This window comes from Lepidochelys kempii, chromosome 2, assembly GCF_965140265.1.
Source record: "Lepidochelys kempii isolate rLepKem1 chromosome 2, rLepKem1.hap2, whole genome shotgun sequence".
Taxonomy (NCBI): Eukaryota; Metazoa; Chordata; order Testudines; family Cheloniidae; genus Lepidochelys; species Lepidochelys kempii.
This window is the reverse complement of record NC_133257.1, coordinates 221440746-221460442: the sequence shown is the minus strand read 5'-3', so window position 1 is coordinate 221460442 and position 19697 is coordinate 221440746. Positions and strand designations below refer to the sequence as shown.

General features: G+C 41.7%; 1 protein-coding gene across 2 annotated transcripts in view; it reads right to left on the bottom strand.

Annotated features, from left to right (window-relative positions):
* The window catches only part of SLC25A13 (solute carrier family 25 member 13), a 131793-nt gene extending 117317 nt beyond the window's left edge, over window positions 1-14476 (bottom strand). The window contains exons 1-2 of one of the 2 annotated variants that reach the window (XM_073333879.1): window positions 14340-14476; window positions 10808-10822 (exon numbers count right to left, since the gene is read on the bottom strand). In XM_073333879.1, the coding sequence (XP_073189980.1) occupies window positions 10808-10822; window positions 14340-14351 (27 nt within the window). In that variant the 5' untranslated portion in view covers window positions 14352-14476. The remainder of the gene's footprint in view (window positions 1-10807; window positions 10823-14339) is intronic. The other variant, XM_073333880.1, reaches the window with a different exon arrangement.
* Window positions 14477-19697: the final 5221 nt, after the last annotated feature.

Genomic DNA, 19697 nt, shown 5'->3' with positions numbered 1-19697 from the left:
CTCATCTAGCCTGAAACTACCATAGCTGGGAAACCATGGAAGCTCTGATCCTCCCCGATGTTGCTTCCTATTTCAAGGGAGAAGGAATCTCCTTCAATTGTGGCCCAAATTTTTTCCCCTTACATGGCTACCTGAGACCATCCCTCTCTTAGCGGTGAACAAAACTCTTCCAGCCCCTAATATTATATATGGTGATACAGACCAGTAATCAAGCAGTTTGCAAACACCTAAAAGATAATAAGGTGATTAACAGTCACTATGGTCTGTCAAGAACAAATCATGTCAAACCAACATAATAGCTTTCTTTGACAGGGTAACAAGCCTTGTGGATGGGGGGGAAGTGGTAGATGTGTCATATCTTGACTTCAGTAAGGCCTTGGACACAGTCTCGCATGACCTTATCATAAAACAAACTAGGGAAATACAACCTACATGGAGCTATATGGTGGGTACAAAACTAGTTGGAAAACCGTTCTCAGAAAGTAGTCATCAGTGGCTGACAGTCAAGCTGGCAGGGCATATTGAGTGGGGTCCTGCGGGGATCAGTTCTGGGTCTGGTCCTGTTCTATATCTTCATCAATGATTTATATAATGGCATAGAGGGTACACTTATAAAGTTTGAGGACGATACCAAGTAAGGAGGGGTTGCAAGCGCTTTGGTAGATGGGATTAAAATTCAAAATGATCTAGACCAACTGGAGAAATGATCTGAAATAAACAGGATGAAATTCAATTAGGACAAATGCAAAGTACTCCACTTAGGAAGGAACTATCAGTTGCACACATACAAAATGGGAAAATGACTGCCTACGAAGGAGTACTGCAGAAAGGGATCTGGGGGTCATAGTGGATCGCAAGCTAAGAATGCGTCAGTGAAACACTATTGCAAGAAAAGCAAACATCATTCTGGGATATATTAGCAGGAGTGTTGTAAACAAGACACGAGAAGTAATTCTTCCGCTCTACTCTATGCTGATTAGACCTCAACTGGAGTACTGTATCCAGTTCTGGGAGCCACATTTCAGGAAGATGTGGACAAATTGGAGAAAGTCCAGAGAAGAGCAACAAAAATGATGAAAGGTCTAGAAAACGTGACTTATGAGGGAAGATTGAAAAAAACTGGGTTTGTTTAGTCTGGAGAAGAGAAGCCTGAGAGGGGACATAACAGTTTTCAAGTACATCAAAAGCTGTTACAAGAAGAAAGGAGAAAAATTATTCTCCTTAACCTCTGAGGATAGGACAAGAAGCAATGGGCTTAAAATTGCAGCAAGCATGGTTTAGGTTGGACATTAGGAAAAACTTCCTAACTGTCAGGGTGGTTAAGCACTGGAATAAATTGCCCAGGGAGGCTGTGGAATCTCCTTTATTGGAGGTTTTTAAGAGCAGGTTAGACAAACACTCACCAGGGATGGTCTACATAAAACTTAGGCCTTCCATGGACTGGACTTAGACCTCTCAAGGTCCCTTCCAGCCCTATGATTCTGTCATTCTATTGTGGCCCTCTCCCTCCCCCAGCTCATGATTGGGAGTGTAGGAGGTTCCTCCACCTAACTTTGTTTCTAAAAAGCGCACACAAAAACCCTAAACGAACAACTTGCTCCAGCAATTCAGCCCTGGAGCCACTCAAGGGATGTTATTACAGCTCAAATGCAGTAATATCAACTGGTAAGGAGAGGAAGGAAAGAGAAATGAAGCTGCTCATTTACACACACTCCCAACATCCAAGCAGATTATTTGCACTCATCTTTTCCTTATCGACTATATCGACCTTCGCTAAACAGGAGCACAGACAGCATGAATGGTCTTTTGAGGCTTATACATCCCATACCACCATGTACACAGAGAGCTGAAGAGAGCGCAGTCATGTAATAATACGTACATTTCATTAGATCTGCTATGAAATTACAAGTTGTACAGGAACTTCTGTTATTGTCCCCAAAGTCAAATGTACTAACCCCAATCCCAATTCTATTAATTTGGGTCAGTATATCTGTTTTTGATTTCTAAATATTTTAATGCATCTGATTCAACAGTATCATGATAAAAAATCCTATTGCACACCAAATGCAATCTATATCAAAAGCTACCAAGCTAAATATAAAAAAAGTCTGTTGATAACCACATCATATTCATGGTTCTACTCTCCTACCACTATTATCTCCCTCCTTTCTCTATACTTCTAAAGCCACATCATCATCATCTGCAGGGTATTAGATTTCTCCCAACTGACTGACATGCATGGACTTAGGCAACAATCTTCTCTGTGCGGTGTTTCGATCAATGTTGCACTAAAATTGATTAGCACTGTTAGACAAGTGTGCAGCAGACTGCTAGGCTAATCAAGGTAAACCTAACCATACACTCACATGAAATTAAAGATTCCTTCTGCTGCAAAAGTCAGTTCACATTTCAACATATAAATAAGCCAATCACTAACATGTCAAAAATAGGCAGAGTGTGCTGCGGCACCTTATAGATTATAAGGTGCCACAGGACTCTTTGCCGCTTTTACAGATCCAGACTAACACAGCTACCCCTCTGATGCATGTCAAAAATACAGCATCAAATTATTTGCCAGGGTAGTTTTATTTTGTGTTTCAAGTTCCATGAAAAATTCAGTCCAAATTCTTCCTTCCAAGCTTAGGTTCAAATCTACAGACTATACTGGAGAGAGGGGGAAACCATCTGAACAGTTTATCATAGAAATAAAGAGGATCCACAGTTCCAAGTGGAAAAGGAAAAAAGGTTTCTCGTTCCTCCAATCCAATACTTGATTTGCTGATTTATTTCTAAAATGTATCATCTGATTACTATTCTGAATTTAAGAAATTGAAGGGACATCATTCAGGTTAGTAGTCACAACATTTAATTTACTTCTGTTTATTTTCAAAGTTTATATAGTTCTGTGTGTGTGTGTGCGCGTGCACTCCCCATTCTCAAACACTTTCTTTCTAAAGAGAAAAAAATGCCAGCAGCCCACTCCTTATGAGCAATTTTATCTTACCACACATTAGTTTTTGTGTAGGCCAGAGTAACATTTTTGGTAAAGAACGTGATTTCAGTCATATACCTCTACATTTTACAATATTGTAAATAGTATGAAATTATTTCAAAATGTTAAAGAAAATGCACTGGCAGTGTTCGTTTAAGTACTTTAACAAAGCTTCAGTTTAAATTGTTTTATTACAATGCAATTCAAGATAAAGTACTCATAAGAGCAGATTCATCTCCCTGCAAATGATTGAGATATAGAGCTGTTCTGTTTCCAGAACAGACTATGCATCAGAAAAATGCATCTTTACTTTTTCATTGACTGCAGATATCTCACCTCCTCTATCACTGGCTCTGAAGACTAACCAGTAACCCCTAGACCAGTGGTTCTCAAACTAGAGCCGCTGCTTGTTCAGGGAAAGCCCCTAGCAGGCCAGGCTGGTTTGTTTACCTGCCGCGTCTGCAGGTTCGGCCAATCGTGGCTCCCACTGGCCACGGTTCAACGCTCCAGGCCAATGGGGGCTCCGGGGAGCAGTGCTGGCTGCCCTTCCTGCAGGCCCCATTGGCCTGAAGCAGCAAACCACGGCCAGTGGGAGCCACGACTGGCCCAATCTGCGGACGCGGCAGGTAAACAAACCAGCCCGGCTCGCCAGGGGCTTTCCCTGAACAAGCGGCGGCCCTAATTTGAGAACCACTGCCCTAGACAACATGGCATTATTATCTAATAGTTATAGTATGGTCCAGAGGCCCTAATCAAGATCAAGGCTTGGTGCTGTACAAATAAACTGGTTAATCTCTAAGGTGCCACTAGTACTCCTTTTCTTTTTACATATGCACCAGAATTTCGAACGCACAACTCAGCATTGTGAACGCATTCAATAGTCACCCAGGCAGCAACTGAACAGATAAAACCAAAATTTAAGTCAAAATAAAGCATAAAATGTGTATCATCTTCCAGTAACTACAAAGTCATATCTCCTTGGACAACATGGATAAATAAAATAGATATGTGCCTGAATACTTGTCAGAAACTTGTCAGAAGACACATTTTTAGCATTCAGGGATGTAAGCTTCTCTATGTTAAAGACGTTCTTCCTGATCCTATGTATTGTATTTGCAGTATATTAAGCAGAGCTTCTCTAACTTCCAAGGATAGAAAGCTGCATAGAAAAAGGAATTTTTATTTCTTAATACAATAGGTGCTAGATATGTCATCAACAAAATTGGACATGACTGAGGTAAACAAAACTGCAGGTTCTAATAGCAGGTTTCCAAAGACTTGTACAGGAAGTGAGGCTACTCTCTTATGAGGCCATAAGTGAGGCTTATGGGGACTCTGACAAAATGAAAATAAGCAAATTACAAAAGTTACTTAAAAGCCATTTCAGTTATTATCCATGTCCCCCAATATCCTCTGCTAATATCTGTGGGTTTACATCTTTCTATTTTTAAAAAATGTACTTTTCTCTTCTCACTGCTGTTTTAAAATGCTACGGGGAGGGAAAGGACTTATAGAAGTAGGGATATATTACCAACCACCTGACCAGGATGGTGATAGAGACTGTGAAATGCTCAGAGAGATTAGAGAGACTATTAAAATAAAAGACTCAATAATAATGGGGGATTTCATTGACTGGGTACATGTCACCTCAGGACAGGATGCAGGGATAAAGTTTTTTGACACCTTAAATGACTACTTCTTGGAGCAGCTAGTCCTGGAACACACAAGAGGAGACGCAATTCTTGCTTTAGTCCTAAGTGGCACACAGGATCTGGGCCCAGAGATCAATACAGCTGGACTTCTTAGTAACAGTGACCATAATATAATTAAATTCAACATCCCTGAGGTGGGGAAAACACCTCAGCAGCCCAACACTGCAGCATTTAATTTCAGAAAGGGGAACTACACAAAAATGAGGAAGTTAATTAAACAGAAATTAAAAGGTATAACACCAAAAGTGAAATCCCTGCAAGCTGCATGGAAACTTTTTAAAGACACCATAATAGAGGCTCAACATAAATGTATTGTATTCCCCAAATTAAAAAACAGAGAACCAAAAAAAGGCCACCGTGGCTAAACAAAGTAAAAGAAGCAAAAAGGTACCCTTTAAAAAATGGAAGTTAAATCCTAGTGAAGAAAACAGAAAGGAGCATAAACTGGCAAATGAAGTGTAAAAATATAATTAGGAAGGCCAAAAAAGAATTTGAAGAACAGCTACCAAAGACTCAAAAAGTAATAGCAAAAAAAAATTAAGTACTCAGAAGTAGGAAGCCTGCTAAACAATCAGTGGGTCCACTGGACGATCAAGATGATAAAGGAGCACTCCAGGATGATAAGGTCATTGTGGAGAAACTAAATGAACTCTCTGCATCAGTCTTCACGGCTGAGGATGTGAGGGAGATTCCCAAACCTGAGCCATTCTTTCCAGGTGACATATCTGAGGAACCGTCCCAGATTGAGGTGTCATTAGAGGAAGTTTCGGAACAAACTGATAAATTAAACAGCAGTAAGTCACCAGGACCAGATGGTTCTCACCCAAGAGTTCTGAAGGAACTCCAATGTGAAATTGCAGAACTACTAACTGTAGTCTGTAACCTATCATTTAAATCAGTTTCTGTACCAAATTGACTGGAAAATAGCTAATGTGACACCAATTTTTAAAAAGGGCCTCAGAGGTGATCTCGGCAATTACAGGCCGGTAAGCCTGACTTCAGTACCGGGCAAACTGTTTGAAACTATAGTAAAAGAACAGTGTTTGTTGGGGAAGAGTCAACACGGTTTTTGTAAAGGGAAATCATGCCTCACCAATCTACTAGAATTCTCTCAGGGAATCAACAAGCATGTGGACAAGGGGGATCCAGTGGATATAGCGTACTCAGATTTTCAGAAAGCCTTTGACAAGGTCGCTCACCAAAGGCTCTTAAGCAAAGTAAGCAGTCATGGGATAAGAAAAGAGTGAGCAGACATCCTGTTTTTAAAGGCACAGTCCCATACTTAAGCCTTCTTCCGGGTGTCCCGACTTTTTGTTAAATATGGGCAAACTGTCACGTATTTTCTATGATCCCAACACAGAGCCGGCAGCGGGGGGCAGCAAGCGGCCGTGGACACCCCCCGACCCGCTCGCCCACGTCAGCGTCTCCCTTGCTGCCTCCTCCGGCAGCACCGCAGATGGTCAGCGAGAGCACCCCCAGAAGCAGCCCGGGGTCGGCCGTTCCTGCTGCTGCTGCTGCTGCTCCTGCCCCGCTGGGAGAGCAGGCTGTGAGCAGTGTTTCACCTGGGACCCCTACTGGGGCATGAAGGAATGTGATGGGGGCAGGGGGAGCGGCAACACCAGCCCTGCATGGGCGGCCCTGCACCCAGGCATGTGGGGGAGGGGGGCAGGTTGAACCACCAGCCCTGCAGGTGGGCCCGTGCGTGGAGGAGAAGGGGGGGGCTCAGATCAGCCCTGCGCCCAGGCGGGAAGGCGGCCGCGGTGGGAATCGCAGGCGAGCAGCAGCGGAGAGGCTCGGAGGACCAGCCCCGCAAACGGGCAGGCAGTAAGGGGGTTCGGACAGGGTGGGGGGGTCGGTCATGGGCGGGGTGGCTTCTACCTGCCCTAGGTGCCATTGGGGAGGAGGACCTCAAGCTGGCCCGGCAAAGGTGGGAGGTAGGGAGGGCTCGGGTTGACCCAAGCGCAGGGAGTGGTAAGGGTGGCCTCCTCCCACACATGGAAAGGCTGGGGAACCTCAGGGAGGGCTTAGGCTGGCCCTGCAGCGGGGGGGTGGGCGGGGGGTGGTGCGTGTGAATGATGTTTCGGGCCAGCCCACGGGTTTCCTGTCTTCCCTTTGGGAAAATATGGTCACCCTAGATAAGAGAGAAGATACTCTCATGGATCAGTAACTGGTTAAAAGATAGGAAACAAAGGGTAGGAATAAATGGTCCGTTTTCAGAATTGAGAGAGGTAAATAGTGGTGTCCCCCCAAGGGTCTGTACTGGAACCAGTCCTATTCAACATATTCATAAATGGTCTGGAAGAAGGGGTAAATAGTGAGGTGGTAAAATTTGCAGATGATACAAAGATAGTTAAATCTCAGGCAGACTGCAAAGAGCTACAAAAGGACCTCTCAAATCTGGGTGACTGGGCAACAAAATGGCAGATAAATTCAAATTTGATAAATGCAAAGTAATGCACACTGGAAAACATAATCCCAACTATGCATATAAAATGATGGGGTCTAAATTAGCAGTTACCGCTCAAGAAAGAGATTGTGGAATCATTGTGGATAAATCTCTGAAAACATCCACTCAATATGCAGTGGCAGTCAAAAAAGCGAACAGAATGTTGGTGATCATTAGGAAAGGGATAAATAAGACGACAGAAATTATAATATTGCCTCTATATAAATCTATGGTACTCCCCCATCTTGAATACTGCGTGCAGATGTGGTTGCCCCATCTCAAAAAAAGAATGGGAAAAGGTTCAGAAAAGAGCAACAAAAATGACGAGGGGATATGGAACGGCTTCCGTATGAGGAGAGATTAAAAAGACTGGGACTTTTCAGCTTGGAAAAGAGACGACTAAGGCGGGATACGATAAAAATCTATAAAATCAAGAATGGTGTGGAGAAAGTAAATAAGTGTTATTTACCCCTTCTCATAAAACAAGAACTAGCGGTCACCAAATGAAATTAATAGGCAGCAGGTTTAAAAAAACCAACAAAAGGAAGTATTTCTACACACAACGCACAGTCAACCTGTGGAACTCTTTGCCAGAGTATGTTGTGAAGAGCAAGACTATAACAGGGTTAAAAAAAAAAACTAGATAAATTCATGGAGCATAGGCCCATCAACGGCTTTTAGCCAGGATGGGCAGGGATGGTGTCCCTAACCTGTTTGCCAGAAGCTGGGAATGGGAAACAGGGAATGGGTCACTTGACGTTTACCTGCTCTGTTCATACCCTCTGGGGCACCTGGCATTGGCCACAGTCAAAGATGGGATACTGGGCTAGATGGACCTTTGGTCTGACCCAGTATGGCTGTTCTTATAACTTATCGTATGTCTATACTACAATCTTAAGTTAACATAGGTTAGATCAACTTACAGCTACCGCAACATTTACTGCGGTGACTCACGTCCACACTACCCTCCTTCTGTTGGTGGTGCCTTATGTCAATCCGACTGTGTAGTATAGAACAGGGCCTAGACATTAATTCTGTAATGAGCTCCATGCACGAGGATCCATTGCTGAATAGTGCCTTAGAAGGGGTTTCATGTGTGTAGCCCATGGCTTCAATGGGACTACTCATGTGAATAAGCATTATACCCAGCTGTTCGTGTTCACAGGATTAGGCCTCAAACTTACTACATAAAGGAAAATCACTTGACACGAAGTGCTGTCAAATGTACAGAGTGAAAAGTATGAAATGATGGGAAAAAATTGAGTTTCTTTTCCAACCTCTTTCAGTTAGTCAGCTCTGATGTTAGTTCGCACAATGATGAAGTAAGAAATTGTCAAAATTGTGACTTAAATTGACAGTGTCCCTTTATCAGATACTTAACGGTCTCATGAAAAGTCAGGATGCAAATAATTGAAAAGTAGCAAGAAGCAAACTTTTTTTTTAAGTCTATATATAGACAGACAGATATAGATCTATAAAGAGATACAGAGACAGTTATAGGCGTAGGTTCTGATCCAACAAGTGGCTGCACACAGTCACACTGCTGCATCTGTGCACAGCCCCACTGACTTCAGTGGGGCTCGATGCAGACACAGTAGCATTCTCACTTAGTCACTTGAAGGATCAGGGCCTCAGGTCTGAAACCTGCATGGAACCCCAATGAATCCACCCAGCAAGTGCTCCTTGCAGGATTAGGAGCCTTGTTTTTACATCTGTTGTGCAGAAAATACTCAAATTGTTTTGTAGAACATATGGAAGGAGCACCTGAAAAGAAATAATTTGAATTAGATATTACCAAAATGAATTTGAGGAACTCAACTCTTGGAAGGTCTCTGAATATATTAATCTGTGAAAAACAAGGGAAATGCAGAGCTTAGCTTTCATATTTTAAGATTTAGGGGTTTGGGGTTTTTTTTAACAGCAGGTATTGTTATAACAGCTTCAATAGCAAGCAGTCTGAAAATACAGTAAAAATGAAACCGATCTGAATGGTAATAAAACTAGCTTAAAAGCCATAGCAGAAGTCTACACCAGATTTGTTTCCTTTCTGTTACAGTATATTTATGTAACTTGGATAAGACTCTCAAATACTGTTAACTTTATTTAAATTCACATCAGTTAACACCATAAGATATTTGTTATCTCATTACATCTGAGGTCAGTTATCAATTAATTCTGACAGGCCCCAAATCTGCAAAGATTTATTCATGTGCATAACTTTAGTGATAGGATGCATGTGCTTAAACACTTGACAGAATCAGTTAGTTTAGCGAAACATTTGTTTGAGCTACATCACTTTTATCATATGTTAAACAACAAACTTCAAGTAAACATACACACAAACTGTATGCACATTTAGCACAATGCAAGCACGAGAGCAGAGTATTTATTATAGCAGGAGAGATAACTAACATAATAGCTAAGGCTCTTTTCCTGCCACAACAGGACAAGTCTTCATGCAGATGCAGTAATCTGCTAACGTCATATCAATTATAAGGTTGAAGCCTAAATAGCAGGTTTTTCCATTCTAAAACCCAGATGTTTTCTGAAACATTAAAATTATTCAGATTTGGACTCTGCTCAAGTGTGATTTGTACATAAAACATTCAAGCATAGTTCAGATGTTTTGGAGTGCAAAATAAGAAAAATACACCTTCCCCATTATAGATCTTGCAACCTTATATGAGACAGCAGCAGTGCCAAAATGACAGGTTGATAGAAAGTTAAAATGTGGCATGGAAACAGCCCTCATTGAGAAATGCCTTAGAACTTCCTAATTAAATTGGTTTTAATTTGACAGAGTTGTGTATCTCTGGAAATAAAAATAAGTCACTTTGTTAATAGTACTGTGCATGTTCACTTTGTAGCCATGTTTGGAGCAAAGGCAGGTTGAACTCACTGAACACAGGTGGCTAATTTAACTGTGCTTTAAAAAAAACAGGAAGGTGTATGATGGGGAGTCCTCTAGCCAAATTGTTACACATTATGCAATTTTTTCTCCGGGAAATTCCACCCAAAAAGAAAATGCTAAGGTTACACAATACTCAGAAGTTAAGAAATAATGTACAGTATAAAACCATATACGCCCTGTGCATGAACTACAATAAAGACTTTACATAACCACCTCATTTTCTGAAGATTGTGCTATGTAACTATTACACTAATTTAGCTACAAACCACCCCCATACTATATATTCCAGTAAATGTTCACTATTATCTTATCCTTTTACACATCTCTCATGCAAAACCATTTTACTATGTTGTTTTAATTAAAAAAACACTTTCACAGACTCAGAATACACACAGTAATATACAATAAAGAATGTTAAAAATGTATAAAAATTGTGTCATACTATGCAATATAAACTATATTGTAGTACACATTTGAGTGCAACCTCATACTTTGTCATTTCTTAACATCTGAGTGTTTAATTACGCAGCCTTAGCAGTCTTTCACATGCGTTTTATTTTTGGATGGATTGAGTTCTTAAAGTCTTCTTACAATGTCAACATTTGAGACCTAGCAAATGAGGAACAAAAGTTAGATTCCAAGGGATTCCTAAGTGCTACAATATAAAAAAAAAAAAAATAAAGAAAAGCAGTCATGCAGGACACTGGCAAAGAAAAGGACTTTGTAGAAAAAGTTGTCCAACTCACCAGTCCATTGTTTGGCTGAGGTTAAAAAGGCAAACATTACTAAGATGTATCAGTGAGGAATCAGAACATAAACCAAGGCCTAATCCTACAAACACATGACTTTAGTCTCAAGGACTATATGTGATAAAGTTGCTCACGTATGTGCTTGAAGGACTGGAGTGCAGGTGTTACTGTAAATAGTACCGAGTATTGCTTAAAGATATGTCACTGACTTTGTCAGGACTGGGAATCCATCCTATTTAACTCTGGCAACTTCATCCTACAAAGGTGAAAACTTCAAAGTCTCACAATGCAGCTTAAATATTAAACTAGGGCTGGCAAGCGATTAAAAAATTAATCACGATTAATCATGCTGTTAAACAGTAATAGAATACCATTTATTTAAATATCTTTGGATGTTTTCTACATTTTCAAATATATTGATTTCAATTACAATACAGAATACAAAGTGTACAGTGCTCACTTTATATTTATTTTTATTACAAATATTTGCACTGTAAAAAAATAGTAATTTTCAATTCATGTAATACAAGTACTGTAGAGCAATCTCTATCATGAAAGTTTAACTTACAAATATAGAGTTATGTACAAAAAACCCCGGCATTCAAAAATAAAACAATGTAAAACTTTAGAGCCTACAAGTTCACTCAGTACTACTTCAGCCAATTGCTCAGACAAACAAGTTTGGTCACAATTTGCAGGAGATAATGCTGTCCTAGAGACTGGATGAACAAGAAGTAGGACTGAGTGGACTTGTAGGCTCTAAAGTTTTACACCGTTTTGGTTTTGAGTGCAGTTATGTAACAAAAAAAAAATCTACATTTGTAAATTACACTTTCATAATAAAGAGATTGCACTACAGTACTTGTATGAGGTAAACTAAAAAATACGATTTCTTTTATTTATCATTTTTACAGCGCAAATATTTGTAATAAAAATAATATAAAGTGAGCACTGTACACTTTGTACTCTGTGTTGTAATAGAAATCAACATATTTGAAAACGTAGAAAAACATCCACAAATACTTTATAAATTTCAATTGGTATTCTTTTGTTTAACAGTGTGATTAATCACGATTAATTTTTGAGTTAATCACGTGAGTTAACTGCGATTAATCGACAACCCTATATTAAATTAACTCAGCAGCTTACAATTTCATAATAAGTTATTCTTTCGCTTGAATCTCTCAGGATACACTTGATATTTCAACCATTAGCCTTTTTCAGAGGTTATCTAAAGAATGTAAACCCTGCAGGACAGGCACTGTGCCTGTCTACAATACATTATGCACATTTATGGCACCATTTAAATAATATGAAGAAAAATTAGGTGTCTTTTAGCCAAACCTGCAGTTATTTAAAATTGCCCTATATATAGTCTCACCTGTTCAATATATTCTGGATGTTTAGATTATACTTTTCCAGTGTTTTCTCAAAGGACTATGGTCACCTACCCCCTATGAAATTGAACTGAAAGCAAAATATATTGTTCAACAATATGTCATAGAAGTACAAGTTAAGATATATTTAAGATGTTGCCCTATACAGAGAGCTACGTAACCACAAGGCTTCTAGATTAAAAATCTTTGCTATGTGATGCAACGGATATTTAGGTTAATCTTAATCTCAGTGAATAGAATACTTTGAAAAGTCTTAAATGATACAAAGGCTGGTAAAGGGCATCTTGATAAGCTGGTTATATTAGTGAGAGACAGAAACAAAGCTAGATAAACACAACTAAAAGTCATGAATGATAAATAAAACTTCAGGGAAGATGGTTTCAACTCAGAAAGCACATCACATACATTATCTTGCTCATGAAAACAGGTAGTATGAAGTTGGAGACCAACCAGGCTAACTTTAATGAGAGTTACTGAGTAGCACACTGGCATACTGAACAGACTGATTCTGTGATTAACTTTATTGAAATATGTTTCTTCAGCAGAAGGTACTTGTATAGGCCGGATTTTCTTGGGGGAGGGGGGGAGGTTGTTTTGGGTTTTTTGGCACTGACGTTTATTTTCTTATGTTCTTGCATAGAAGTTTGGCCACTGATTTCAATGGGAGCAAGACCAGGCCCCAAATCTTTAGGGAGTGTAAGTGTTCTGACTTGGTTGTATTGACTAGCTACCTAATCAATTATTCCTTCTTACATAGCAATGATAATGAACAAGAGTGGTTTATAGAAAAGAAAGACTAAGGAGCTTCAAAACACTGACCCATATGTCAAATTAATGCGTCTTCATTGGAGGGACCCCTATGTAAGATATGATCCAAACCTTGAGGGGAGGGGCTGTTAAATTAAAAAAAACAACTATGAAGAATGGCAATATTTCCATTAATTTTGTTTTTACGTCTAATAAAAACCAAACATAGCCACTTGCTATGAGCTTTGCAAGCCCAACTTCATACCAGTGAAAGAGAATCTGAAAGTCATCATAAATAGAAACCAAAATTAAATTGACTAGCTAGTGTTCATCATCCAAGCTGAGCAAAGAAAGTAAAAGAAAAAGCTCAGAGAATATTATGTTAAGGCCTGATGCTACCTACAGTGGGAAGTGTTTTAGTACTTGTTGTCAAGAGTGATCCTACTTCTTGAGGCTATTCACAGTAGTAAGCATTACACCAGGTACTGAGAGTGTTCGCAAAATTATACAGGGGTGCTGGAACAATTTTTATAGCGGGAGTGCTGATGATGGAAACCATGTATTTGGTTTTAATAGTCCAAGCCAGCATCCCTAGTTCTAGCACCACTGCACGTACATATTCATCATTTTCCATTTGGAGAATCTGATGTATAATTTGTGGCATGAGAAAAGGATCTCTTTTAAATATATGGGGGGGGGGGGTTTAAACCCTGACACCGTCCCTTTAAATTACTCCCCCTTGTGCTTGACACACACCCACTGTGAGGCCACTAGCTAAATTTGGCTTGGGAAAGAAATCAGGTGACTTAATCGATGAAGGCAAAAGCAAAGTTCTTTCAGGCTCCATCAGATCTGACCCGTGCCAGAGTCTAAGACCCCAACTGCGGAGGTGCTGCAACAGGGGCAACACCGCTGCCCTGTGTGTATTACCCAGCCAAACGCGACTGTGCAGTGCCACAACTGTACGTGGTGTACCACAAACCCTGATGGGGCGCGCTCCCTCCCCCGGGCAGCTCCCAAGCAAGAGGGTGCAGGTGGGAAGCCCCCCTCACGCAGAGGCCAAAGCCCCCCGGCACGGGCCGCAGGCCCCGCAGCGAGCCCTGAACGCAGCGAGCCCTGAACGCAGCGAGCAACCCCCCCCCCCATCCCGGCAGCGCCTGGCAGCAGCGCGAGGGACCTGCTCGCCAAACGCCGCCCCCGCCGGCGGGGGGGGGCTGGAGGGGGGGCGCTGCAACGGCTGGCGGGGGGGCTCAGCCCACTCCAGCGAAGTTCCACCAAGGGCAGGCCCTCATCCGGCAGCTTCCCTCCAGCCAAGCCGCGGGGACACCCAGCAAAAGCGGCGGCGGCGGCCCGGCCCGGCCCGCCAGCAGCGGCTCCCGACTCACCTTGGCAGCCATGCTTCGTCCCGTGCAGCCGTCCCGACGCGGCAGGCACCGCCCCTCCTGCGCACCAGGCCGGCCGGGCGCCGCCCGCTCATTGGCTGCGACCGGAGCCCCGGGGCCCTGCCGGCGCGCGCGTGATCCGCCGCTCTCCTCGTGCCCGGCCTGAGCAAGGGGCGCACGTGACGCCGGGCTGCGCTGTCCAGTGGCAAGGGGCGGGCGGCGCGCGGCGCGCGGGGGGAGGTGACCTGTCCCTGGTTCAGGGGCGGCCGCTCAAGGGGCAGCTGGGCAAACAGCGGCGTGGGGCTTTGCTGAGGAGAGTGGGAAGCCGCCCGTTGCTGCAGTTTAATGCCCTGCGTGGATAGGTGACCAAGTCTCTGAGGTGCCACAAGTACGCCTTTTCTTTTTGCGAATACGGACTTCACGTGGCTGCTACTCTGAAACCCGCTTTTATAGGGACAGTCCTGATATTTGAGGCTTTTTCTTGTGTCGGTGCCTACATACCCACCGGCCCACTCTCCTGATTTTTCACACTTGCTGTCTGGTGGCCTGTGCCTGAGGGTGGGTTGTGAAAGAGCCACAGTGAACAACAGGTTTCAGAGTAACAGCCGTGTTAGTCTGTATTCGCAAAAAGAAAAGGAGGACTTGTGGCACCTTAGAGACGAACCAATTTATTTGAGCATAAGCTTTCGTGAGCTACAGCTCACTTCATCGGATGCATACTTTGGAAACTGCAGAAGACATTATATACACAGAGACCATGAAACAATACCTCCTCCCACCCCACTGTCCTGCTGGTAATAGCTTATCTAAAGTGATCATCAGGTGGGCCATTTCCAGCACAAATCCAGGTTTTCTCACCCTCCACTCCCCCCACACAAATTCACTCTCCTGCTGGTGATAGCCCATCCAAAGTGACAACTCTTTACACAATGTGCATGATAATAAAGTTGGGCCATTTCCTGCACAAATCCAGGTTCTCTCACCCCCCTCCCAAAAACCACACCCACAAACTCACTATCCTGCTGGTAATAGCTCATCCAAAGTGACCATTCTCCCTACAATGTGCATAATTAAGGTGGGCCATTTCCAGCACAAATCCAGGTTTTCTCACATCCCCCCCACCCCCATACACACACAAACTCACTCTCCTGCTGGTAATAGCTCATCCAAACTGACCACTCTCCAAGTTTAAATCCAAGTTAAACCAGAACATCTGGGGGGGGGGGGTAGGAAAAAACAAGAGGAAATAGGCTACCTTGCATAATGACTTAGCCACTCCCAGTCTCTATTTAAGCCTAAATTAATAGTATCCAATTTGCAAATGAATTCCAATTCAGCAGTTTCTCGCTGGAGTCTGGATTTGAAGTTTTTTTGTTTTAAGATAGCGACCTTCATGTCTGTGATTGCGTGACCAGAGAGATTGAAGTGTTCTCCGACTGGTTTATGAACGTTATAATTCTTGACATCTTATTTGTGTCCATTTATTCAGTGACTCTGTAAAATGGAATTCCGGGGAACAATCAGTTGCACACATACAAGTGTGGGGAGGGATAGCGCAGGGGTTTGAGCAATGGCCTGCTAAATGCATCCTTGTGAGTTCAATCCTTGAGGCGGCTGTTTAGGTTTCTAGGGCAAAAATAAGAGACAGTACTTGGTCCTGCTGTGAAGGAAGGGGACTGGACTCAATGACCTTTCAAGGTCCCTTCCAGTTCTATGAGATAGGTATATCTCCACATTTAAAAAAAAAAATGGGAAATGCCTGCCTAGGAAGAAGTACTGTGGAAAGGGATCTGGGGGTCATAGTGGATCACAAGCTAAATAGGAGTCAACAGTGTAACACTTGCAAAAAAAGCAAACATCATTCGAGGATGTATTAACAGGAGTACTGTAAGCAAGACATGAGAAGTAATTCTGCTCTACTCTGCGCTGATTAGGCCTCAGCTGGAGTATTGTGTCCAGTTTTGGGTGTCACATTTCAGGAAAGATGTGTCCAAATTGGAGAAAGTCCAGAGAAGAGCAACACAACTGATTAAAGGTCTAGAAAACATGACCTGTGAGGGAAAATTGAAAAATTTGTGTTTGTTTAGTCTGGAGACGAGAAGACTGAGAGGGGACATCATAACAGTTTTCAAGTACATAAAAGGTTGTTACAAGGAGGGGGGAGAAAATTTGTTTTTCTTAACCTCTGAGGCTAGGACAAGAAGTAAAGGGCTTAAATTGCAGCAAGGGCAGTTTAGGTTGGACATTAGGAAAAATTTCCTACCTGTCAATGTGGTTAAGCACTGGAATAAATTGCCTAGGGAGGTAGTGGAATCTCCATCATTGGGGATTTTTAAGAACAGGTTGGACAAACACCTGTCAGGGATGGTCTAGAAAATACTCAGTCCTGCCTTGAGTGCAGGGGACTGGACTAGATTACCTCTGGAGGTCCCTTCCAGTTCTGTGGTTCTAGTCATTGCCTCATGGCTGCAAGCTCTCCAGAGTTCTCCGCTCCTGTGTGTGTTTGTACAATGCCTGGCACAGTGGGGCCCAGATCCTCTTTGGGGCTGCCTATAGTTAGGTAACTATCACAACGGGCCTTGAGATGCTATGCTAAACTGGTAGTATTACACATCCAGTTTGCACAGTTGACAGTTAAAAAGGATCTTTCCTAAACTGAATTGCCACAGCTTCATCAGAGATCTGACAGTCACACCAGGTTCTTTCTGGCGATTAGCGTCAATAAAGATTTTAGAGCTAGTGGTAAGTTTCCCTCCTCAGATGTTTCCTTCCTTCTTCTCACCAACTCACAAATTAATACTACGTAGCTAATCAAATTATTTTAACAGAACACATTTATTTTCAAACTAAAATCTCACTAAACTTTGGAAGTTTTTGCCTTCATGCAGACAATTCATTTTTTATTCTAAATTGGGGAAGTGGCGAATTAGGAACCAAAATGAAAATCATACATTACTGAAGAGCCAGAGTCAAGAGAATGACAGAAAAGGGCCCAATTCTGGCCTTTCTGTCCTCCAACATTTCCACTGACTTAATTAGAGCAGGATCATCCCCAAGTGTAATCTAACTTGATGGTGCTATGTCAGACAGACCAAAAAATGTAGAAACGTTGAAGGTACCTGGCTACACTACAGGCTCTACTGCGATACAGCTGTAGCACTGCAGCTATGCCTCTGTGGTGTAGGCGCTTACTACAAAGATAGAAGGGGTTTTTCTGACTCTGTATGTGTGTATTAAATCCACCCCCTCAAGAGGCATTAGTAGCTGCATCTAAGTGTTGGTTAGGTGCCCCTAAGGGCATGAAAATTTTCACAAACCTGAGTGCAGTAGCTAGATCCACCTAGTATTAGGTGTAGACCAGGCCTGAGAAACAAGGGGAAATCATTTATTTGATCTTTCAAATCATTACTTACGCGACTTGGCCAGAAGAAATAAAGACTTCCGCCAGTTTGGAGGTGCAGTGAAGAAAGCAAACAAGATACAAGGATGACTAGCTAAAGGAATGCATTATAAATTAAAGAGTGGTGTGTGGCATGTCAGTGTTCCTCCTCTCAGTAAATCAGGTTCTCATGTCCAAAGCTGTGTATGGGATCCACTCCTGACTACATGCTATCTGCCTTGTATGTCTAAAGTCAGAGTGCTACTAGGGGAGATTATCAAAGGCATAATAGCAGTTAGGTACATAGGCCCAGATTCTCAAAGATATTTAGGCATCTAACTCCCATTGAAGTCAATGTTATATGCTAAAATACCTTTGAGGATCTGGGTCAATTCCCACCTTAGTGTTTTAGCTCAACACTTTATTCTGAGATACTCTGAGACTGACATAAATGTTAATTTCTATTATTTTAGGCCCAAATTCTCTAAACAAACGTGCTTGACTTTAAACACGAGTAGTTCCAGTAAAATCAATGCATAAAGTTAAGCAACATGTGAAACCATTTACAGGATCTGAGCCTTAGTTAGTAAATTTGAGATGATTGGTTTTTTTAATTATAAATTAATATCATCAGTCCATTTATAAACAACATAAATGTTTTCTGATCATTTTTAATACTACTGATAAGAGAAGGACATTCATAGAGAAACAATATACAGTCATAATTGTTTTTCAACATAAATACACAAAAGCAAGGACATTTACAGTTGAGGCTAAAAGTCCATTTTAAACTGTCCCATTGAGCGTTACTATTGCAAAAACAGACTGCAAGGGAATTTTTTCAAGTCCAGATTGCTATGAAATTGTGAGTGGATCATTAGTATATCTACTGTTGTATTAATGTCAAGAGTCAAAAGAGTTAAAGTTAAATAAACTCTTTCACTGTCCAACATAAAACAGTGATGCAAAGAAGTCCAATTTTTTCCCCCCCTACAGAGACCTTTGTTTACTCAGTTGCTTGGCAAACACACAAAAGTATTAATTCTAAAATTGAAAGTTTATTGATCAAACACAAGAAAGAACAAGAAATTAAAACAAGCATTTATATTGAAACTGAAACTGAGTGATTATGCAAAACAAATTATCAAAACCTGTAAAGTCTGTCTTCAAAATATTAGCATCTTTTATTTTTAGATCAACCTTTCTTTGATGAAAAAGAAAAGGTTAATTTTACTTCGTGGTGTGATGAGAAACATCTCCTATTTCTAACAAACAGACAAAAGATAGAGGAGAGATAGGATAGAAAAGGTAGGGGATATATGGCTTTTGTTGATGTTGTCGGAACTCTAGACAGCTGGCCAGTCACAAATGGATGCTTGGCTAGCAAGTCAACCACCCCACCTGTTGCTTGGATCCTGGTTCACTTTCTGGATCATCATCTGGTTGGGTCCTTTCTTCTTAGAGCAGGATTCTGATCATCTCATCTCACTATGCTGATGCAATGCAATTGATTTCAGGGTCTGATGAAAAGCGGAGAGAGAGAAAGATAGGATAGGAAATAGTGAGGCAGAAAGTAACACAAAAGGGAAAAGAGGCAAAACTGGATCTTACGTGCCTTTGTGATGCTGTCAATTAGGAATCTCCACTGATGGGCTGAGGATTGGACGTCATGATGATATGATGATTTTCAGAATTTACTAATGAAAAATAAAGTTCTTTGAACAAAAGCAAGGCCAGCCGGCCTTCCTCCTGGAAGAAAATCTTTCAGTCTGAATTGCTACTTCAGTCTTGTGGTCAGGGAAAATGACCTGGGAAAAAGTGGCAGCATATTTCATTCCCCTCATTATTTTGTCCACCAGTTAGGCTTAATCGCTATCAGACAAATTTTGATCCATTAACTTCTGATCCCACATCTTCTGTTTTTACCAAGTATGATTTCAACAGTCATTGATTCATATTAGCAGGTTATTTTTGTTTGGACT